The 24,741-nt window shown below is 34.1% G+C and overlaps 2 protein-coding genes across 3 annotated transcripts; one reads left to right on the top strand and one right to left on the bottom strand.

Moving 5' to 3' along the window:
* Nucleotides 1-1,260: 1,260 nt before the first annotated feature.
* LOC128238223 (G-protein coupled receptor 157-like) lies at nucleotides 1,261-10,208 on the top strand. Its single transcript, XM_052953899.1, has 5 exons — nucleotides 1,261-1,926; nucleotides 2,834-2,942; nucleotides 4,825-5,018; nucleotides 6,711-6,918; nucleotides 7,317-10,208. The coding sequence occupies exons 1-5, from the start codon at nucleotides 1,519-1,521 to the stop codon at nucleotides 7,538-7,540; spliced, it is 1,143 nt and encodes a 380-aa protein (XP_052809859.1). The 5' UTR covers nucleotides 1,261-1,518; the 3' UTR covers nucleotides 7,541-10,208.
* Nucleotides 10,209-10,954: 746 nt separating this feature from the next.
* LOC128238224 (uncharacterized) lies at nucleotides 10,955-23,913 on the bottom strand. Of its 2 annotated transcripts, none has more exons than XM_052953902.1 (5): nucleotides 23,788-23,913; nucleotides 23,493-23,621; nucleotides 18,367-18,450; nucleotides 16,661-16,765; nucleotides 10,955-12,257 (listed from the first exon to the last, which is right to left on the bottom strand). In XM_052953902.1, exons 1-5 carry the CDS (start codon nucleotides 23,797-23,799, stop codon nucleotides 12,192-12,194), a joined length of 396 nt encoding a protein of 131 aa, XP_052809862.1. In that variant the 5' UTR covers nucleotides 23,800-23,913; the 3' UTR covers nucleotides 10,955-12,191. The 2 variants fall into 2 exon arrangements, with proteins under 2 accessions (XP_052809862.1, XP_052809861.1); XM_052953901.1 differs by lacking the exon at nucleotides 10,955-12,257 and adding an exon at nucleotides 15,000-15,227.
* Nucleotides 23,914-24,741: the final 828 nt, after the last annotated feature.

A 24,741-nucleotide genomic window follows, 5' to 3' on the forward strand; every position in this document is an offset into this window, starting at 1 on the left:
ATTTGGTTTGTTGTATTGTCTAGTGGTCCTTGACAAAGTTTGTTAAAAAAATCCTTTGGGTCAAAATTGACCCCGCACTGGGGGTTCACAATATTCTTACATACTTATTTAGGGAAATCTTTGAAAATCTTCTTTTCTGAAACCGCTAGGTCCACACCCTTAATTTTTTGTAAGTAGCATCGTATAGAAGTCCTCTGTCAAGTTTGTTCAAATCATGTCCCTGGGCTCAAAACTGGCCCCGCCCCGAGGCCCAGAGTCACACTGGTAACACAAATCTTATTACGTTAAAGTGACACTCTTAGTCACAAAATCAATACATAAACATGCATAACAGACTTAAATTTTGACTGATACACCTTAAACTACTTACTAAATAATGCATTTATGGAAAATATTAGTTACTGATAAGGCCTAAAAAAATTTATTTGGTTAGGGTTACATCCTTTTCAAAAATAGGTAGGGTAGGTAGGCTTTTTATTTATTTTTTTTATAAGGCTTTATATAAGAATGTCATTTTCATCATTGGAGAATGGTGTTAAAGTTATCTTCTATATAAGCAATTAAGGTTTTAAACTACATATTGAAAAGCAAAAAAAAAAAAAAATTTTTTTTTTTTTTTTAGTTTTTTTTTTAGTTTTTCATTTTTTTTTTTCAAACTGACTATAAAAACGTTAGGGTCGGCGCCGTAGGTAGGGTCGGGTAACCCGAACCAAATGTATTTTTTTTAGGCCTAAGAAGATTGTAACCGTGTATTTAATAGCAGAAAGCGCAAAAATATTAAATGATTGGTGAGTGCTATAAGATTTACTGTGGTTAACTATAGTTTTATTAGGTAGAAATACCGTGTTTTATGCTCATTTCTTTCAAATTCAACTCGGTATCCTTCATGAGAACCATTGAACCATTTATTCATCCATTTTGGAATATAAAAACAAAAGTTTTAATTGTTGTAAATCTTACATGAGACTAAGAGTGCATCTTTAACCAGTTAGTATGTTACTTAATTAGTTGAAATTCTCAAACCATAACTAGATAACATGTTAAACGTTGTACAGCTAAAAAAGGTAATAGGTGGCAGTTCTGGGCACTTTCAAGCCTGTTTTTAGTCTTATGATATTTATCTTACCAAAAAAGTAACGCGAATATTAACTAGATAGCCAGATAATTATCGCGAAAATAAAGTGATTAACTTGAAACAGTTATTTTACGGCAGTTATATGCCACCATATTTAGCCAACAATTTGGTATGACATGTTATAACATGGCATTATTTCTACTTTCATTTTGAATTTCGCTTATATATAATCTCCATATATACAAGCTATATTAACATTGCTGTCATAAGCTTACACGGAAGTTATTTAAAGATGAATGTATTTGTAAAAAGTTAACTTAACAGACGACTCATGTGACCGAAACTACCTGATTCTATTTTTGTTTTAGAGTGTGTACATACCTATGAATTATATCAGATTTTTGTGAGGATTAAGTGAAATTTATTTCAAATTCAACGGCAAAATGTTGGTTGATTATATTCGAGTTTCAAGAAATCATTCCAACTCAACATCACCAGACGAGGTAGTTCCGAAGTACATTATTTTTTTAGACACATCAAGTTGTGGTTTATCATTAATCAGTTCAGCTATCATCATCATGATGTTTTGGCCAAAATCGCCGTGCCGTATTCCGGCGGATGGGATCACGAAACACATGCGATGTCTTTTAGTGTGGCTGAGTATTGCGAACAGTATTCACTGTACAGCGGACTTTGTGGGGGCGTTATGGTATTATAGGGTGGTGCAAGAAAAGGCTAACCCACAACACCATTTACATGGGCTGTGCTTAGCCCAGGGTGTATTATCATCATTTGCACCATTCGCAGAGTTTTTGTGGACAACAGTCATCAGCCTGCAAATAACTTTTCTGGTAAGATATATATTTGTTATGTAAGAAATGTGAACAAATATATGAGAAAGTAATTGGTAAAAAGGACTGCTATTGAAAACAAAGCCTTTGCGTTATGACACTTTGATGTGCAAAATCGTCGGTATAATTTGTAAAAGAGTATCAGTAATGCAAAGGCATGTTTTCACCCATGTTTTATTTTGGTAACTTTCAAAATTATGTTGATGTTGCTGTTGTTGTTGTTGTTGTTGTTGAAATTGTCTCCCGTCAGTATTAATCTACGTTGTCATATTTCATTAAACGATTCACCTAAACCGTTGTGCCTATAACAAAACAATAAATATATATACCAGGGGCGTATCTAGGGCCTTAAAAACTTGTAGGCCCGATGATTCCATGTGAGTTTGGGGACTTTTATAATTATGCACATTACACACACTTAATTATATTTGAAATGAAAACAAAAAAATCAAGCAATGAACGCTTCATGCAGTTTAAATAAACACCAAACTTGCTTTGGTTAAAAAAAAATGTGAGTTGTTCAAAGTGTTTGAGTAGTTATTTTAAGTTTTTATTGCATTTCTGGGTTGTTGTTTTTTTATTATTTTTTTCCAGGGGCCGTATTCAATAAGCATCTTAGAAAATATTTTCAACTTAGTGAGAATATCGCTATTTTTGACATCGGCTAGTTTAAATACCCGCTACCTGTTATCAGATTTACTCATATGTATTTATTGTTGAGACTATTTTCTTGCTTATTTTCATATTTTTGTTGTACAAACATTAATTGTTCATTTTCTAAAAAATCAAATTTGAAAAAAGGCAATTTTTCACTTAGTTGATAATTGTTACTAAGATGCTTATTGAATACGGCCCACGGCTTACAAGGCCTATTTGTAGCTACACCACTGTATACTTGCCACTGCAGATTCTAGGTTGTGGACAGTCCGACACGGAGAACGAAAGAAGCAACCGCCGTCGGTGGGTGAACTTTTGTTGCGACAACAAATTCCCACTTGTTTGTTGGGGTCTGCCAGGTGTGTACAACATTTTTTTGTTACTAAATTTGTTACTAAATTACATTTATAAGATCATCACCTCCACTTCCACCGAATGAGACGGACTATAATGCACGAGTCAAATGTAACCACACACACCACCCCCCACCCCCAGGTCCAGTGGTATAGCGGGGATAGCCGGGAAATGGGCCGTGTTTTTACCCTTCAGGTGGCCCCGCAGTGCCGGGTGAATGCGGTGGTTTTGTCTTCGTGCCAAAATAGCGGGGGATGGGCCTTACCTAGGGTCCCTGGGTGCGGGGGATTTGACTAGTAGTTCGTCCCCACAGGGCAGGGATTTCACCCGGGCTTGGCTGGACCGAAGGTCAAAGTTCCCGCTATTTTACCGGACCTGGAGGACGTGGTTACAATTAGTTTAGTATAAACTTATGTATTTTACAACGATTGTGAAACAAGTTATTACAACATTATATATTTATCACTCCGATTTTACGCGAGATTGTGGTCTTGTGGGGGAAACCGGAGAACCCGGAGAAAACCCACTGGCTTGGTGACCACGAACCAAACTCACATGTGCCCGAGCCGGGAATCGAACCCGGGTCGCCTAGGTGAGAAGCGAGTGCGCTAACCACTGCGCTAACCGGACAATTAGTTACAATTGACTGGTGCATAACGAGAACCGTGTGAGGGGGTTAAGACTTGCAGTTTTACAGCTCTAAAATGATGCACTATTACTCCCAAATAAGATTTACCACAATTAATAATAGTGTTTTATTATTCCAAAAAAGAGATTAAATGTCGAAAAAAAATGTTCCTATGAAGGATATCTTTTGATTTGGTTAGATTTGAATGAAATGAACATAAAACACGTTATTTCTACCTTATCAGCATATATAGTAGACCACAGTAAATATTTTAGCATTCACCAATTATTTAATAATTTGTGCGCTTTCTGCTTTTAAATACACAGTTACAATCTTGCTATTAGTAATTAATATATTCCATAAATGCATTATTTAGTTAGTAGTAAAAGGTTTATCAGTCAAAATTGATGTTTGTTATACATGTGTATATATTGATTTTAAATAAGTGTCACTTTAACAGACATGACGTCATGCTTTGTTTCCCCGCCTATGGAACGCCGTAACTACATGTCTGAAGTTGTGATCTTTCAAGTTTTTTTTTCATTGAACGTCCTGACTTGTCACAATAGGATTATATTTGTAATTGTGGTGCTATTTTGTCAATGAGTAATTCTATCTTCTTAAATATTATGCCATCTTGTCATAATGCACCAGACAATTGTAACCCCTAACCTAGGGTCCCTGGGGTGCGGGGGCATTTTGCGGGGATTTTACCATCTGTTCGTCCCCGCAGGGGGGGGGGGATTTTACCTGGGGTTGGCTGGACCGAAAGTCAAAGTCCCCGCTATTCTCCGGACCTGGGGGCCGTGGTTACAATTGACTGGTGCATTATGATATGTTAATTTCAAATGTATGGTGGCATATATTAGTAACTGTCGTAAGATAACCTGTTAACATTCGCGAATTGTTTCGTGTCAACCACTTTATTTTCGCGATAGTTATCTAGCTATCTAGTTAATATTCGCAAAACTTTTTCGGTAAGATAAATATCATAGGACTAAAAACAGGCTAAAAAGTGCTCAGAACTGCCCAGAAGTTCCACCGTTTGGTTGACATAAAAGTACCCTATTTTGACAAGTGAATGTCAAATCTTAAGAAGACAACACTACTGCTTGACATTATTAACCTCCGTTTGAACCAGATCACAGACAGTTACGATACACTGAAAACACAACATAAGTCAGTTGGAAAGAATTGTGTTTTCACTTAAGTTAATTATTTTACAGAACTTAAAACTTATTTATCTTTAATGCTTGAAGCGTTAGTGTGCGTGTTCGGCTTAGGGTTCCGTGTGTTTGGGGAGACAGGTCACCTGTACAGCGGCCCCTGGTGCTGGATCAAAAAGGGTCTCCCCCAGGGGTGGAAGATCTTCTGGATGTTCATGACCATGAAAGCATGGGAGCTCCTAGCCTATTTCTCTTCCGCCATGTGCCTCACACTCAAGCTCGCGCAGGTGAGCCGTTCAATTGTTCTCTTATAAAGCCCCAATTCGAAGAAGTGAGAGTTTATTGCTTTGCCCATGTCGGTCGGTCGGACGGTCGGCAGACCAAACCAAAACTTGTCTGATTGTAAACAAGAGTGCGATTTGGGCCTAAGGTCCTTAAACTTGGCAGTATGTTGATCATGACCAGCAGATGACCCCTTTTGATCTTTGAGGTCAGTAGGTCATAAAAGGTCACGGTCGTGGTGACCTAATTTTATTATACTACTATGGACTTGATATTTATCAATTATGATGTGGTATTTACCAGTCGAACCAATATCGACCGAGGCATTAGCCTGTTCCGCCATGTTTGAAGAAATTAGAGCACTTTCCGAGTATTTTTAAACCTCACCCGAACATGTAGTTGTGAATATATATATATATATATATATATATATATATATATATATATATATATATATATATATATATACTGGCAGTCCAAAACGACAACGTTTCGTGCAGCGGGCTCTAATTTCTCGAAAACTCTTTAAGCTGCACTCTCACAGTTTAACCATGCATAACACATCCATTTTTGAACTTAAATATAAAAATCTGCTATCTGTTTTTTTGTCAGAAGTTTTATATAACTGGTCTCCACGGATTCTCGCAAAAAAATGGCTCGTTCCAAGACAAAAAAATACAAAAATTGTCAAAACGTTCAATTTGTGAGAGTACAGCTTTAAAGTAAACAAGTTTAAGTAGCTTCTTTTATTAAGTAAAATTTCGTGCTTAATCTTGATTTTGCTAAATGAAAATTAGTCCATCGTGATCATCATCAAGAGAGATTCGGAGCTCCTCGGCCATTTTATCGAAAACAACCTCGGATGTAATTGGACGGTTTACATACTCAAAAAGTGGTACGTTTAAGTCCGCTGCAAGTAGATCGCGTAGTAATTTTATTTAGCAGTTAAACTTTGTGACATAAGTCTTGGGATTCTTAATTATGTTTGCAATAATACAATTCAATGGCAATCAATTTAAACTTAGATCAATAAATACAACTCTAAAACACTACATTTAATTAATGATATAATTCAAATTGTTACGAACTACTTCAACTGACGTACCTGCACTCATCCGAGGTTGTTTTTGAAAACAATGGCCGAGGAGTTCCAAATGCATCAATAGAATTACATTTTCGCAAACACTCTTAAGAATGTAAATATTACGCAAGTTAACCCCCCAAAAAATTGTAAGCTTAGCTTAATCCTGTTATAAGGGACTTGAGATGTTTCTATGAATTGGGGATTGAGATTTAGCACCACAATATATTCTGGTTATGTAAAAAAATATATTTTCAAACTTGTTTTCAACCTTTCATATTTTCACGAAAAATCAGAACAATCTGTCTGAAATTCTCTCAATCTGTGTGAATGAAACGCATATTTTGACAAACGTAATGCCGCGCAAACGCAATCATGCATTGCTGTAAGCCGTTTTTGGATGAGTACATTATGCACCAAAATTGCTTCGTAATTTCACTCAGAGGGGATTATTGTTCAAATTTTATTTAGAGTACCTATTATCAAAGATACATTTTTTCGTCTGCTCCTGTTTTCTAAACTAAAAGAGAGAAGAAAAAAGTCTTTCGCTATTTTTTTCGGCTGAAATCCGAGGAACAAAAACAATATATTTGTGTGGACTGATTATCATTTTAAGGTTTTGGACCGTTGGCTCAGACGAGTTCGGGGGCTCACTTTATCAGGGCACAGTGGCAGCAGTGTTGCCGGAGTCGCGCCAGAGGCGCCCCAGGAAGCCGACACACTCCAGGATGCGGACAGAACCTTCTTTTGTGTCGTTTGGATAATCTTCTACGTGTTCCGGGTGCCCGGGACCATTAACTTCATTCTTGAGATCGCCTATCCTGGTAAGATGCAGTTATTTGAATAACGTATTTATTAATGTTTTATTAAAGATATTAAAGTGTGTTTCCATGCCATAGCTCCCCCAATCATATTTTTATAACCCCAAAGCATGTCAATCCAAATATGAATCCTTTTTTACATCGTATTCTCCGCCATACCGACTTTTTTCACCTAAGGATCAGTAGGTCTAAGTTCAAATCCAATGTTTTTGTGAAACCGCTTGACTTAGCGCCATGAAACTTATAATGAACTTGACCCTTCAATATATGACCCTTCAGTAGGTCAAAGGTCAACGTCACGGCAAACTTCACTATCTAAACGCAGGCTACCATATATTTTTGACAGAGAGCCACATACAATTGGAGCCTTTTGTTTTAAAATATTTATTGTTTTGTTAAAGGTTCGCACAAAGAGCAACTTAATTACATCAAAAATGTGCTGATGGGCATGGAGGCGTTTGGTGACGATGCGCAAGCGTTTGGTAACCTGGTATTCTTGGTAATCTTCAACAAGGAGGTGCGGGCGTGGCTTTCCTGTAAACGGAACTGTGTCAGACCTAGGAATGCGCGCGATGAAAGGTCGAGTCTTATTCAATCTACTGATAACCATGCTGAGCCTGTGTAGGGATCCCTATGATAATTTTTTTTGCATTGATGTGATCTCTCATTGACGGTGTACAGTAAAATTGGTCTCCACCGTCTTGGTGCAAGATGGTTGCAAAACAACATCAAAAGAAGGCGTTAACACAGTGATAAGCCTTGTCTATGTGTGTGGTGTTCCGAGTTTAAACACTGCACTGAGAGAAAAATCAAGGATTTTAAATAATAACCTTTCTAGGGTGAGGAATCGCGTATGTGATTTCTACACGCACACAGCGTCGCATCGTTCTACAAAATTCCGTCATGTTGGAATTTTGGACAAGGATTGCGTCGTTAAAATATAAGCAAATCTTAAAATATTTCACACATGTAGAAGCAAAACATAGTACATATATAGCCTTGTATAGGCTAAGCAATGTTTTCATATGTTTTCTTAGAAATTAACGTCACTAAATTGTTTGTTTACATCGGTTTTGACCCGTGGTGACCCATGTGAAAACCCCGTTGAAGTCACGTGATTCCTCACCCTGGTTGTGTACGCTTGTGTTGTATTGCTTCCCCGATGCTTGATGCAAGAAAATAGGCATTTGTGCATTGATATATATTTAGTGTTTACTCTCATGTCTCTACAAATGGGATAGCCGGACGGTCTCTGATTTATTCATTTAGCTTCTGACATACAGTACTGTTAAGACCAAACTTTACACCCTTGTGCACTAGGAGTGAACTACTAGTGAACAATTTGTGCACTATTGATAAACTAATGTAGTCTGTAGTTTATTAGATAAGCCAGTATTGATTTTTCTGGTCCACTGAGATTGGCCTTACTATATTGATTTAATATCACTGATAAGATCTTTTCCTCTACCAGTTCATTTCAGAACTTGTGATAAAATCTTTTAGTATTTACTGATGACTTTATGATGTAAAGCCATTGCACTAGGCAAATACGACAAGGGGTTTCTATTTTTTTTATTGTTGATCAAAAAAGAATATTACATTTCTTATAAATAGCAGAAAACGCAAAAAACGGTCTCTGATTTATTCATTTAGCTTCTGACATACAATAGGCGACAAACTTTCAATTTAGTCATGACTAACTTCATTAACATTTAAAAATGTTATTTTAAGCAATCATCATTGCTTTTATGTTCATCAACAGACAGCATTGAATTAGGCGGCATTGTAAGGTTTTAGTTGGATCTGAAAAAAACATTCTTCAGCCGATGTTCTATATGGTTTAATAAGAAAGCTGGTACTCGTAACGTGTGAGGGAGGATGTTTGTCTGTGATAAAACATTTAGAATCGGCCTTACACCAATCGACGATGACGAGCATTCGGAACTCCTCGGCCATTTTAATCGAAAACAACCTCGAATGTATTTAGACGGTTTACTTACTCAAAAAGCGGTACGTTTAAGTCCGCTGCAAGTAGATCGCGTAGTAATTTTATTTAGCAGTTTAACTGAAAGACTTAACTCTTGGAAATCTTAATTATGTTTGCAATAATTCTCTTCACTGGCAATCAATTTAAACTTAGAGCAATACATACAACTTAAAAAACACTACATTTAATTAATGATATCATTCAAAATTTTACGAACTACTTCAACTGATGTACCGGCATACATCCGAGGTTGTTTTCAATAAAATTGGCCGAGGAGCTCCGAATGGATGACGAGAAAACGGGTCGGTCATCCATCGTAGTAGTTGGAAACGAGGAACCTAGCCAACTAAAAACATTTTTTTCTGAAACCAATGCTTAAGATGGCGTCTTAAACTGTTCGGGAAATGATGCGAAGAGATGACACCTGCTTTATATATTCTAGCGCCAAATCAACTTGACAAATTATGCTGGTATCATATTGATGCTGGTATCATATTGAAGACATTATAATCCTTGTCGCAAATGTAAAGCTAGTGTTTAACTTCGTCAATTGCATATTTGTATGTTCTCATGGGTACAAGAAATCTCTTCATATAGCGTTTGTAAAACTACATCATTTTTTACCATCATTGTCATTTGTTTGAGCTTCAATTGTATCTGCTTACAAATATTTTCAACGGAATTTTTTTTTCTTTTCGTTTACATAGAGCACATTTGATTTTCTTACAACAACTGTTCTCAAACTCAAGTCTTTCGCGAGTACCGATGTCACAAAACTACTCCAGTCAAATCTTAATCTTTAATCACATTAAAGGGTAATATGAATCTTGTATGTTTTTAATGATTTTTAAGTCCATATTTTGTCTTAGAGTTCTTTAATATTAGTTTTGGTCAATATTTAAAAAAAAAAATAATTCTAGAGGAAAAAAGTACTTCAGTAATTGTTAAAAAATGAGCAATAATCAATTACATTTTTTGCTGTAAATTAACGGAATCTTCGAAATCTTGAGCAATGTTTTAACTAATCATTCTCTATGAGAGAATGTGCGTGTCTTAACATAACATGATTTTAAATAACTCTTGATGGTATGTGGTCAAATGAGTTGGGATTGATACTTAAATTTGACAGGAGTATTTTTGTGATATTGAGGCCTGATCGTGTCATAAGTGGATAAGAATTACTGCGTTGCTCTCGAAAGGTGTTCTTATGACTAGGTTTATACTGACTCGGTTGGTTTGAAGTCCTGCATTGTTGCTCCAGATAGCTATGATCTGCTAATTTTATGATAATAAAACAGAAATGTTACTTTTTGTGTGATGAAATGTACATTAAATTGCAATTGAATATTCATTATTCAATAAGAGGCATACATTAGGGTTAGTCCACCTAAACGACCTTCAGGAAGTCTTTTTAAGATTTAATGACTATAATTGCAGACTCGAGAAACGGATACATAAAACATGACAAAATAAACAAAACAATATATCCCTGAACACTAATTATTGTAGCAAGCATTAGGGTGTGTATGTGTTGTAAAGGGACTCGCTCATGTTTTTGTAAAATGCCCTTTTTATATGACGAAATTAAGTGAGGCAAATCATGTGTTAAAACTAAGATACCAAAGGCTGGAACTCTTCAGCGAATGTTGATATTTGCTCAAATAACGTCTTTGAAGACCGCGATTTTCATTGGCATTAATAACGCCATTAATGGCTTTGCTGTTGCGGGATTGGTTGTTTGACATTATCATGTGATGTCATCAATGTATTGTTAAGAGGTCAAAATATCCATGACTTTTGTATAAGTCCTTGTGGCCAAGTGGTTAAAGCGCTGATTTTCTATTTTTTTTCTTGACTTTACCAGCGTGGGCTTGCACCTCATTAACACCAAAGTATTTTTCATAATGTAATTGTTTTTGTGTTTTTTTTTGCAATTTCAATATCATAAAGGAAAGTGTTTTCAGATGCATTACCATGAAAACTTATTTTTGGTCCATAAATATTAATGCATCATCTATTAAAAAAAGACAAACCAACATTTAATTTCTTTATTTCTTGTTAAATGTTGTATTGAAAATATATAAAAAAAAACAATGTTTAAAAAAGCACCAGGATATATATGAACACATGTAGGCTACAAATCATTCAGAGATGATATGGAAGTAATCATCATGGATAGGAACTTAATTCAGCCATCAATTATTTAATTTCACAGTAGGTGACCAAATTTAAAGTTGGTATCATTTGAAAAAAAAAGAGTAGATATTACTAAATAAATAGTTGGTAAAGGTAACACAATGAAAATAGTGTTAAAATTTACTTTTTAAGGGCCTAAAAAATAAGCCAAATTCAGGTCTGTTTAAAAAAATAAAATAAAAACTGTGATAATTTATCAAATAAATAATGTATTTCCAGATACTTGTTTTACATATTAATAATCAACAAGCTACAACATATATATATACCATCTCAATTCATCAAATGATACCAAGGTCGCCATTCATAAAAAAAATAACAGTATGGCCGATTCCCCCATTAAGATCGCCTGAGATACTTTAAAAGAACAGAAATATTTACAATGTATTCCATACAATAATAGAAGAGACACACAAAATAATTGCAAAAAAATGAGGTTAAATAATCGGACAGATTTTTATAGAGTAAGTTATGAATCAATAAGAATCAAAAGAATTGCAGGGAAAAATAATCACACATATGTGAAGAAGGGTTTTAGCCAGGTTGTCAAAAAGGCAGAGTGGTAAAGAAAAAGGACAGGGTGTTTAGGGATAAAACAGGACATTGAGTTGGGCAAAGAATAATTAGGAAATTATTAAATATCACAATTTGTTCTGGAATTGTGCTTAAATGAAGAAATAATAGGTTTCAACTGCAATATATGTGAATTTTGTATGAATAATATATTAAGTTGTAATCAAAAGAAAGAAGGCAGGAGGGTGCACATCATGGACTCCATAAGGGCAGAAGGATGTTACCAAAAAATGACAGGGTGCAACACCTTTCCATTCCTCTTGAGCTAAAACCCTATGTTAGGATAAAAATATGAATGAATAAGAATTAAAAGAATTGTAAATAATAAATGAACACACTGTGGTTTTAATCAGACAGAGAAAAGCTCTTTATCAGTTATAATCAATATTATTTGAGAATAGACATCCCAGCCTAGCTTACTGCTTAGTCACCACCTTATCACACATTTTAATATATATTGCGTCAATGTCTAGCGATTTATATATTGCACTTTTAATGAACAAATATCTTTGGTAATGGTCTAAGGGAGAAAACTTTTACACATAGATGTTTGGAAACTCCTCTTATTAGGTTCCCTCCCTTGGATCTGAAATGGAGAAAATAATCAATTGACGCAACAGAGAAAAAGAAACCAGCAACAAACTTCAAACAACGATAAAATAAATGTATTAACAGTCTTACAAAAGAAATTTCAAAAATGTATTGCTAAAATTTAAAACAGATACCGAGAATAAAGAATAAAAGTAAAAGGAATGACGTCACCATTACGTCATATGTACTTCCGTTGTGTATGTACTTCCGTTGTGTGGAAAATTCTCAATAAAAAAAAAAGTTCTTATGATTGATAGACATGTTTTCACATGCTCAATTTACTGTAAATCAAAACTATCATTATTCCTGAAACTTTTATACCTTAAGTATCTATTCTTGCTTGATTTATCATTTAGAGTAAAGATTAAAGCATAAACCGCTGCCCTATAGTTGAAAGGTCATTTTGGAAGAACTGTCATGGCGGACGGTGCAATTTTCAGAGTTTGTTTTTCAAGTGGAGTGATTTTTCTTAGGAATAACTTGACCCCCCTTTTTATTGGCTTAAAAGGTAATTTAAAGCTTGTACTTTAAGAATATATGTGGTTATCATAGCCTGCATTCGCGCGAAATGCCTTTAAATGTTGTCTAAAAATTATAATTTTACATTGAATTATATAGGGAATAACAATGGTGGTGTGTAACCTAAAAGGGACCAAACTGCTTTGTTTAAAAAGTGTTATTTTTGGTAAGAAATGTATTGCATTTCACTATTTCTGGCAAATTTTCACAATTAAATGCATTTATCTTGTCCGGTTGATCAAAATATGCTATTTCCTGGTTTTCACAACTTTCGCCTATTTTTTTTTTTTAAATGAGTCGTCTGCAATCTTACGAGCACTGAAAATGTCCAAATTTGGTGAAAATTTGACTGCGAGAACTTGAAATGTGTGCAAAGATGTGTAGAACTGCCCCATTTGATGCTTAGAATGCCATTTGAGTCAAGGTTCAGTTGAAAAACCTCAAAGAATGGCATTTTGGGCCAAAATACCTTAGAAAATACAGACGCACAGGCACTTGGGTGACAAGCAGTGAAACTGGAAAACCTGACACAGACTATCAGATTGAGCTAGCTTTGGGTGTATTTATGTATGAAGGACTAATCGAAAGTGTTTTTCATAAAAAATGCAGGGACCGGTTAAGTTATAAAAAAGTTCACAAAATATATTCACTGATTCTGGTACAGGTTTTCTGGTATGTCCACACACACAAAACTAGCATAGGTAAAAACCACAGTTTATTTTAATGAATAATAACCCCGAGCAATAAGACTAGATGATATCAAACAACGAAATACATATTTTAAAGCTGCACTCACAGATTTACCGTTTTTACAACTTTTTTTATTTTTTGTCTTGGAATGAGTAAATTTTTGCATAAATATCTGCTAACCAGTGATAAAAGACTGCTGACAAAAGATCGGATCGCAGATTTTCATATTTCTGTTCCAATATTAATGTTTTATGGCTAAAAACCATAAATTACTAACGGTTTAAGAAAAATGCATAAAACATCAATTTTTGAACTTAATTGCGTTCTTATTTTTTGTCAGCAGTCTTATATGACTGGTTTACATGCGTTTCTGCATAAATTGGCTCGTTCCAAGACAAAAATTAAAAAAAGTTGTAAAAACGGTAAATCTGTGAGTGCAGCTTTAAAGTAGCAGCTGGTATGGAATCTAAACATGTTTCTTAGTCATATGACCAACAAGTTTTGGAGTAGCACCGGTGTGGAATCTATGTTTCTGTCCCTATGTGCCCCATAAGTTATTGGGTAGTGCTTGTTGTGGATTCATATTTCTTACCCTATGTGCCCAACAAGTTGTGGAGTAGCGCTGGTGTGGAATCTATGTTTCTGACCCTATGTGCCCCATAAGTTATTGGGTAGTGGCCGTTGTGGATTCATATTTCTTAGGCCTAAAAAAATAAATTGTGTGGTTCGGGTAACATGGTCCCCAAGAATAGGTAGGGTAGGTTTGTTTTTTTTTTAGTTTGGTACAGGTTTGTTTGCTTTGTTTTTGTCCTTTTTCAACAGAATTTCAGTTATATAAGACATTGCTGAGCATCGCTGCAGTTAGGTGGTGTGTCATTGCTAGTTTTGTTGCCATTCGTCACACACCTTCCGAAAGCAAAACAAATTGATAATTAAATGTGACAAAACTGACCTGCTTCAGCATCTCAAAAACATTTTTCTGCCATTCTCCAAGAAGTAAAGTTAGGAATAAATTATAAACTGTACAAATGGCAACATACCCAGGTTTCAGTCCCAGTTTAAAAGAAAGTCACATTTTGTCAGGCACCAACCTATGTCAGAACTCCCAGTATTTAATATTTCCTTTCTATACTAGTAGTATGTTTGCCCTGCTGCTATTTTATTTAAACTATTTTTTATGATTGCATCTGACAACATGACAAGTGAAAATGGTCATGCCTTGTCCTGCAGTGGTGGGTGGGGTATATTAAAATTAGACCGGCATTCAATCTTATGTGTGGGAAAACTTATACTATTATCCTGAGACATTTTGTTCCATTGTATATACCTTACTCTGAAGATCGAAAAGTCGGAGAATTTCCCGATAAATTGTTCGCATGAATATCGTACAGCTGTTCTTCAAACAAACGGGTCGATGGCCCCTTGTCGGATGTTGACATGTCAATCTCGGATACAGATCCCGGCTCAAACAAAAACATTATCTCTACATCTTCGAAACTCATCTTGGGTGTTATGAGCTTAAACTCCCAACGTTCTGGAGTGGTTTTTTTCACAAGTCGCACTAAAAAAAAATAGTAGGGTCGGCGATATTTTCCAGGTAGGGTCGGGTTACCCGAACCACACAATTTATTTTTTTAGGCCTTACCCTATGTGCCCAACAAGTTGTGGAGTAGCGCTGGTGTGGAATCTATGTTTCTGACCCTATGTGCCCAACAAGAGCCGTCGTAAGACAGCGCACTCGACTACGCCGCTTTGACTTAAAATACAATAACGATGTAAAAATACCAAGTTTGGTCTATTTATGTCAAACCTAACTAAAATTATTCGATACATTTATAAGGTAACTTTGATGCTGCCCTCCCACCAGCCCGCCCAAACAATGACGCAAGTCGTTCAAACAACTTGATTTCCCATTATGAAAATGTGGTTAAGAATATACCAATATGCCTTTCAAAGGAAATTTAAAAAAAAATCCAAAAAAAATCAAGGGCCATAATTTGTATTTAGGCTTAAAACAGAGTTATGTTTCTTGTTGTAAGATGGTCATAAATAATTTTGAATTTATTAAGTGCATTTAATGGACGATATAGATTTTTTTTATTAAAATCCCAACTTGCCCTTAACTATTACTTGCCTAAAACTTAACCTTAGTCAATCAGGGGCCATAACTTGTATTAAGGATATGGAGTTATGTAACCTCATTGGGTGATGGTCCTAAACAACTGTGTGAAGTATTAAGTCAATTGAATGAAGGGTATAGAAGTTATTAAACAATATCCCAACCTGCCCTAAAACTTTAACCTAAGTTCCATAGTCAATCAGGAGCCATAATTTGTATTAAAGATAATATGGAGTTATCTAACCTCATTATGTGATGGCTCTGAACATCTGTGTGAAGTATTAAGTCAATTGAATGAATTGTATTGGAGTTTTAAGTGAGAATCCCAACTTGCCCTAAAACTTTAACCTGCCCTAAAACTTTAACCTAAGTCAATCAAGGGCCATAACTTGTATTTAGGATAATATGGAGTTATGTAACCTCATTGTGTGATGGTCCTGAACAACTGTGTGAAGTATTAAGTCAATTGAACAAAGGATATATAAGTTATTAATAAATATTCCAACTTGCCCTAAAACTTTAACCCAAGTTCCACAGTCAATCAGGGGCCATAATCTGTGTAAAGAATAATATGGAGTTATCTAACCTCATCATGTGATGGCCCTGAACAACTGCGTGAAGTGTTAAGTCAATTGAATGTAGGGTATTGGACTTATAAGTGAAAATCCCAACTTGCCCTAAAACTTTAACCCGACGCCGACGCTGGGGCGAGTAGTGTAGACCACCTATTCTTCGAATAGTCAAGCTAATAAGTTATGGATAAGCGGCCGGTGTGAAATCTATGTTACTAACCCTATGTGCGCCATAAATGATTAAGTAGCTGCTGGTGTGAATTCTGTTTCTCACCCTATGTGCCCCATAAGTAATGGGGCAGCAGCCGGTGTCGAATCTGTATTTCTTACCCTATGTGCCCCACATGTTATGGGGTAGCGGCCGGTGTGGAATCTGTGTTACTTACCCAATGTGCCCCACAAGTTATGGGGTAGTGGCTAGTATAAAATCTATGTTTCTTACCCAATGTGCCCCATAAGTTATGGGGAAACGGCCGATGTGAAATCTGTTTTACTTACCCTATGTGCCTTATAAGTTATGGGGTAGCGGCCGGTGTGGAATCTGTTACAGTGTATCTGGGCGGTCTCTTGCTGTTCTCGGGGTGGGTTGCACTTGTGAAAATTCTGACAATCAAGGAAATATCTTAAATTAGAGTTATGGAATTTAATACATAACTTAAACAAAGGAAATTTTGACAATCAAGTGTATGATTTAAATAAGAAGTTATGAAACTTAACACATAACTTAAACAAGAAAAATGCTTACAACCAAGGCAATAATTTCAATAAGAGTTATGGAACATAATAAACAACTTAAAACAGGGAAACTCCGACAATCAATGTAATATTTTGAATAAGACAGTTATGAAATTTAGTACATAACTGAAACAAGGATAATTCTGACAAGCAAGTGAAAATTTTGAACAAGAGTTATGATATTATATCAGGAGTGCAGCAGAGAAAGCACAAACCCTCATCGGCATTTCTTTCAGTTAAACAAGGGGCATAACTTCACCTCTATTTAAGCCAGAGTTTTGGGACTTGATTTACACATCCTTTTTGTTTCTGGCAACATGAGTTTTAAGTATTTGCTCGAGTATAATGTTGATGCTGTTGACACCAGTTTATGAAAATAATTTTTCCTCTCCCTCCCCCCAAACAAACGTCATGCCTGTAACTACATGTTTGAGATTGACTTCCTGAAATTGTATTGATGACATACATGCATCAATTAAATGAATCTACATTTAAATCTAAAAAACATACAATGTATCACATTCATTAGATAAGAGTCTACAGTTCTTCAACAGAAGTGTATTGCAATGGTGCATTGTTGTATATAAAATTTGAAATATTGTAAAAATAAATGTACTGTAAGCTCTTCCATATTTCTAAGACGATCAAGACACAAAACTCTATAGTTTTAGTTTGAGAAATGGCACCTAATGTGACATGCAACATGTATGCCAATTTTGTATGTACCAAGTTTAATGTTATTGATTTAAATGTTTTTAAAGTGACTCCATGACATTTAAAAGAGTTACACATGTAGACATCACCAAAATGTGTGAAAATTTAAACAAAATGCTTTTTTAAATGATAAAACATTATGCCAAAAGATCAATTTAGATTTCTATCAATAAATGGGACAAAAAATGCTCTTTTTGCCGAAAAGCATTCGTATCATGGTAGCTTATTTGCATTAACAAGTTATGTTTAAATAACTGATGTTCGGTGTAAAAAATAAATAATTCAAAAAGGAAAAAAAAATGCTGCCAATAAAATATTTGAGTCCGATATTAGCTTTGTGTCACAACAACTTATATTTCCTTTACATTTAAAACACGAAATACAGCAGACAAACTAAAAACAGTACAAATAGAGACAAGAGCTCCACATAGCGAACGCCAATGCTTGTCTCCAAAGGGGGGCATAACTCAACAATTATGAAAGCCAAACGTAAGGGCCTTGCTATATGTATATGTATTGTTTCCAGCAACATCTTTACCAATTTTCATTTGAATATCTTGGATTTTTATTTATATGTATAACCAAGGTTAAAAGTTATTACACAAAGATGCATGAATGTTTTTCTATTCATACTCAAGGCTAAAAGTTAATACACAAAGACGCCAATGACACCGAGACTATGACAGTATTTAATTTTCTTCTATTAAAAGACTTGTGTGCTAAAACAACAACAACAAAAAATCATATTATACTACCTTGCACTGTTCTGATGCCATGGCCATGTAGTGTAACATATTTCCAAATGCCTCATCCAAGCTGGTATGCATATGGCGTTCATCCTAAATTGAAAACAGAAAATTGAGCAGAGCTGATCAAACATTTTTACATGATGGTAATCTGAAATATATCTGTATAGCAGTGAATGTTGTTTCTAGAGGTTGTCCTTTAAAACTTAAGTACCCTAGACTCAAATATTTAATTTTGGATGCCTTGTGATTCGATATTCATTTAAAGGGATTTGTTTAAAGCTATTTAAAAAAATATGAACATTAATTTTGTTTGGCCTTCAAAGATTGCCAAAAAAGGTCATTTACGTCCAATTTTAGTTGAATATACAGAGCAAATCCCGAAATATACAAAATGTTATAACTTTATCTATGATGAACTTTCTGTCAGTTATTTTACATATCATCAGAAAGCAATATCATATCATATCATCACATGTACCTTTTAAATGATATTTTGACAAATTTAGAGAACTCCTGAAATTTTATTCTATGACTCAGTTCAAAGATTTTAATGATGAAAATTTCACAGGATAATTTTGCTTCCGTTTATGAGAAATAATCGTTCAACAAATTGACAAATGTTTCCCGATTGGGAAACATAGAAAGGGAATCCCCTTGATTCTGGGTCGGGTAATTTCCCCAAGGCAGGTTTTATAAAGGCAACCTTATTTTTAACAGGCTGTTTAATAGCCCCTTCCTCTTGGAAAATAAGCTTAGTTTTTGCCCTGAAAATATAAATTTGGGTCCAGTATTTAAGACATTTCTGAGCGATAAATTTACTGCTTTAAGATATTTTACTCCATTTGTCCCAAAAATGTTTGAAAAAGTACTGGTAGACTCTGAGAATATTTCCCCATAACAAAGAAAAAGGCTTTTTCCCTTACAAAAAGGATTTTTCCATAACTTATATTTAATATCAAATCGTTAACCATGCATATGATATATGAAATAAAATCTCCCTTTTCACTCAAACTCAGTGATTTGTCCCCCTTTTCAAAGGCCCCAGGCCCTTACCCCTTTTGCAGAAAAAAACCTGCATGGTTACCACAAGGTAAGATAAAAAAGCTAAGATATTTTTTAGCAATATCAAAAGCAACATAAGCCCTGAAGAGTTTTTATAGTGGTAGTCGATATAAACAGCCACTTCAGAGTCTTTGAGTTTGACAATTTTTGTTTGGGCGACTCTACGCTGTTAAGGGATGACATTATGAATGTCCAAAGGGGCTGTTTTAAAAAAAATGGCTAGTTTTAGTTTTTCATAAACTTCTATCACATTATGCAGTATAGGATTCTAATTCAATTGTCTAAAAATGCCAACTGGTGTCATATAACTGTATGTAAAATTTGGACAAGATATATTCACAGAAAAAAAGTTATGTCCATAAAACATGCCAAAAATGTCAGGAGTGCAACAAAAAAGTGTGACATTTTAAGAAAAGCTTAAAATTCAAAATGTTATTTCAATGTCAAAATGTGGGTGAGAGAGTAAATTATTTATTTTTATTCAATTTGAATGTCTTGGCTAAAAAATAACATAAAACTAAATAAAATATAAAAATGTTTTAGACATGAAACAAGACTGAAAAGGAACAAGGGCGGTAATGTTATTTTCCATAAAAAATCAGTATAAATCTATGAAAATGACTAGAACTTCTTGGAACGATGGTATTTCATAAGTTACTCTTGCTATTATAAAGTTATATGTATCCATGACTTAAACAAGTAATAATTTAATCATCATATATTTAAATTCTATTTTTAGCATTGTATATTCTAAGATAACCCAAATATGTCAGGAGTGAAACATTTGCACTTAAATGAATCACTGTGTTTGAAAAAAGAACATATATGTACCCAAATGCATTTTTCCAAGAAGTGTTTGTCTTAGAGCAATCACAAGTGGCAGTCATGATCAAAGTTATTGTTTGTGTATTGAGTATTTGGCATGTATGTTAATGTCAGGAGTGAAACGCAATTTCCAATTTTGGTGCTATTTTTTAAACTAGCATATTATTAAGCAATACTGTTCAGCTGTGCATTTTTTGTAATTTCTTGGTGATGATTGGTGGATAATACTACAATCTAGTTCATACATGGTAAGTGTTTTAATGCTATTAAATAAAATTGTTATAATAGTAGTTTATTAGTCGAAAATATATCTGATAAAAATATATGACTAAAATGATAAACATATTTTTCTGTATGAATTTTTTATGTTTTCCATGCTTATGTTTTATCAAATGTTACTGCAGGTTACTGTAAATAACAAATTACAGCATATATCTTTTCTTCTTAGCATGATTTCTTGCATGGGTAAAAATGTTTCACTCCTGACATTAAAATGATAAAATTGCATACATTCAATTTTAGAGTAAATATAAAGCAGCCAAGATGAGCATGCTTATTGTTAGCCTTCTAACCATCAGAAAATCATTAAAAAAACTAAAAAAAAAATCAATATAGGACACAAACCAATATAATAACATCCACAGAAAGAGTTCGAAAACATAGACAGAAGTTGAAAAAGGATGATGAACTACTTGAAATGGCGAAACTGAAAAAGCAAGAAGAAAATACAAATAGACATTAAAAAAAGAAAGAGAACCAAACACAGTTGTAGATGAAAGAATGAAAGCTTAACAGAGAATGGGAAAAGAAAAGTAGGAATTGCAAAGCTGCCAAAGCTGGAAGAAAACTGAAGAGTAGAAGCTCCCCGACAATATCAAGAAGAACAAGAAAGCAGAAAAATGTAAACATTTGCAAATCTGCCGAAAGACCATGCAGGCATCTACTAGAAAGTCCTAGAGCTTATGCAAACACTATGGATCATATAGTAAAGAATGCTTCACCAACGAAGGCTGTCACATACGAACATATTAACAAAGAAGGATACAGACAATGTTGAAGAAGTACTTGGGATTAACAAAATTGGCCGACCAAGAAAAGACAAAGAAAGTTGGCATTTTTTGGCACAAATAACACTGTAAACGGCAATGTGAAGTGGGACATGAACAGGTACATGCTTTAATAATAAATATCACAAAAATGCTTTTATAAATAAATGAATATCACAGAAATGCTTTTATAAATAAATGAGTATCACAAAATTGCTTTTATAAATAAATGAATATCACATAAATGCTTTTATAAATAAATGAGCATCACATAATGCTTCTAAGTAAATTATGCCACAGACATTCAAATAATGTTGAACAAAAGTATAATAACTTGTGAAGTTGTAAAATTACTTATAAATGATTTTTGTTTTAATTCTTATGTAACTTGTAGTAGAACAAATGCAGTAAGGTGAGTTTCAAGCATTTACAAACAATTATTTTTACTCTAACAACTAAGTTTTGATTAAAAAAAACCGACAGATATAAAATGTACATGACCAAATTAATAGATTAATTTTGATCTCCATATTTCAGTTATGCACCCCAGGACTTTGTTGCAGTCAAACTGAGCTCACGTAGAAACAAGCATTATCCGTGGCCCTTATATCTGTATATATGGCTAATGTGATACTAAAAATAAGTTTTTAGAAACTGACACTTCTTACATAAGATAAGCAAATAGGATAAGATAAGATGTGAATGTTATTATTCATGTGTACTATTTAGCTCTATTTTCCATATATAATCTTGAAATTTACATAAATTTACAGGTAATTAAGTTGGATAAAACAAGTATATAGAGTTAAGGTTCCTCCAGAAGACAGGTCTGCCAGGAGTGTATACGGTATACGGTACATGGTCAAATGATGATGTTTCCTGGCAGTCAGTTCATGATATTTTACAAACTCTAACTCAGCCTACGCTGTTGCCTGGTTGTGGAATCAAAATTGAGATCAACATACCACAGGTTGCACATGCAGAAGGACTCATTCCTAGTGTTTAAGTTGACATACACGTCAGGAGTGAAACATGTTGACATTTCATGTTTTCAGAAGTTATTATGGTTATATTCTGTTAATAGTACAGTGTTACTTTAATATGCAACAAATCAGTACTATAATGACCTGTTCTTATCAAAGTGTTTGTAAGTTAACTTAAATTTGAAACTCTGTTGTTGTTTCTTGTATCAAATTCATCTTGTTATTCATAGTGATAAAAAATCAAAGTTTCAGTATTAAAACTGTCAAATAGTTATTTCATGTCAGCATTACAGTGATAAATTAAGGTATTATTACACTTGTATTCTAATTATTTCAAAAGATTAAGTTGTAATCTGAATTATGATAATAATGTGAATTATGCCAGGAGTGAAACATTTATTCATCAAACTGCTATATCTTTATATCAGTTCTGTAAGGTGAAATGTTAAGTAATGTTAATGTAATACTCTGTTGTATTGACTTGCTGTTCTTTAAAATATAAGGAAAGGCAGTTTTTATGTACAAATATTATACAATTTAATAAGAAAACAAACTTGCTTGTTCATAGTAGCCATTAAATTTGGGTAAATAATGGGGAAAAAATAAAAATTTGGTTGGCATATTGCTTGCTTAAACATTTTTTCATTCACATTAACACCTAGACTAAGAAAACTGAGCATAAAAAGACACAGAGTTTAATGATTTTGTTTCTGTAGTGACTTTGAAGATGGTACATGTTGTTTTCTTTTTTTGTTGGGTCAGCTGAATTAAAGTTCAATAAAAAAATAAGTATTTGTTATATTCTTTGCACACAACTATTTTTGTAGACTACAATGACAGCTTATTATAATGAGGTAATCAAATGTTTACTCAGACCTGTTTAAAATTTTGACCATTTTTACATGTTTCCTGCCATTTTTTTTAAAACAGCCCAAATGTTAAAAAAGTTCCCTCAACACATGTTATTGTGGCAAATATAATTATATGTATACATTTTTTTAAATCTGCTAGATTCATGTTCATGAAATTAAGACCATTATTTATCATTATTGCTTGACAACTTCTACTCATCTACAAAGCTCCCTATGGGGATCATACCCTGGAGCCTTTGATTGCGAACCACTTGGCCATCGCCAAAACCTTTTTTAGAGGGATATTGAATCTTTGGAATTTCAGATTACATTCTTACACATTTTGCACAGTTACTGTTTTATACCTTTTCTGCATTATGCACTGGCAGAGGTTTCGGCCATTCAACTTTCCTGTTCAAAGCCCTGGAATATGTGCTCTGACCAACCGCTGTAGCCCGCTCTAGAGTGTTAAAGGACCAACCATCTCCAATGGGCTTCAATAAAAGATTAATAAATCACATACATTTATTTAATATCTGATCACTTTATGACATCAATTATAAATTAAAACAGGTTTTTTGACAAAACAACAACATTTTGTAGAAATGCCAACTAAACCCTTCTCTTGAGATATAATGAGCACAAAAGATTGGCATTTACCTTCAAATCCATTTTAATACGGCATATTGAATAACAAACATATATTGACCTTTCAAAATAACGATTTAACTGAATTTATTTTGTGTGGAAAATTAAAAAAAATCAACTGTCAAATTTGAAATTTTGTTAATTCGTAGATTTCGCAAATATTAAGTCATATCGTCATATACGCATCCGGGAATAGGTTCTAAATAATCTTCAATACCAGATTCGGATCAATCTCGATTTCTTTGAAGATAATCGTCATAACAAACATGATCCCGCCAAGATGAAAAAAAGTATTTCGGTTCATCACCGCTGTAGGAGTAGATTGCATTAGGAGCCAAGACCTGAAATATTACAAAAAAGTGCCCTAAGTGATATACACACTACATTTTTAACTGATCTGGTGTAACAACAGTGTAACAACAGTTTAATTGTTCTTAAGAAATCAAGACAACGAATACACCAAACTACAGTGGCTTGTGGTTAGACGAGATGTTAAGAGCTTTTTGTACTCTTGCAATGAGTTAAAAAGAATATTTTATTTACCGTTACACATAAATATTTTCTAGAAGTGCATCAAGTTATCATTTACAAAACATTCGATTTGATTGGGTCCTTAATCATCTGAAACTGTTGTTCGATTTTAGGTTGTCGTGTTAACGCAGTAGCATCAGCACTCGCTTATCACCATGGCACTCCGGCTTTAATTCCCGCTCTGACTTCCCCAATAATACAAGACTCCATCTTAACTCTAAGTCAACAATATTGATTATTATTATTAATTTTGCAACGATTTCTTTCACACTCGATGTAAAAAAAAAGTTTTAAATTTTAAAATAAACATGAACATATGTACTGTGTGTAAATGGTTAAAAATCTGTAATTGAGGTTAGGAACAGAGGACCAATAATAACTATTTTTGTAAAATACCATCAAAATACGTGGCTCAGAGAGGCAATGGATATAATA

This window comes from Mya arenaria, chromosome 6 (genome assembly GCF_026914265.1).
Source record: "Mya arenaria isolate MELC-2E11 chromosome 6, ASM2691426v1".
Classification (NCBI taxonomy): domain Eukaryota; kingdom Metazoa; phylum Mollusca; class Bivalvia; order Myida; family Myidae; genus Mya; species Mya arenaria.

Bases quoted from the DNA above. Each gene is read 5' to 3' on its own strand.
- LOC128238223 (XM_052953899.1), top strand. From the start codon at position 1,519: ATGTTGGTTGATTATATTCGAGTTTCAAGAAATCATTCCAACTCAACA. The intron at 2,943-4,824 runs GTGTGTACAACA...TAATGCTTGAAG, and splicing joins TGTTTGTTGGGGTCTGCCAG to CGTTAGTGTGCGTGTTCGGC. The intron at 5,019-6,710 runs GTGAGCCGTTCA...TATCATTTTAAG, and splicing joins TCACACTCAAGCTCGCGCAG to GTTTTGGACCGTTGGCTCAG.
- LOC128238224 (XM_052953901.1), bottom strand. The intron at 18,451-23,492 runs GTATAAAACAGT...TTTTCAATTTAG, and splicing joins CAGTGCATAATGCAGAAAAG to GATGAACGCCATATGCATAC. The intron at 16,766-18,366 runs GTAGTATAATAT...CTTGATTGTCAG, and splicing joins TGGCATCAGAACAGTGCAAG to AATTTTCACAAGTGCAACCC.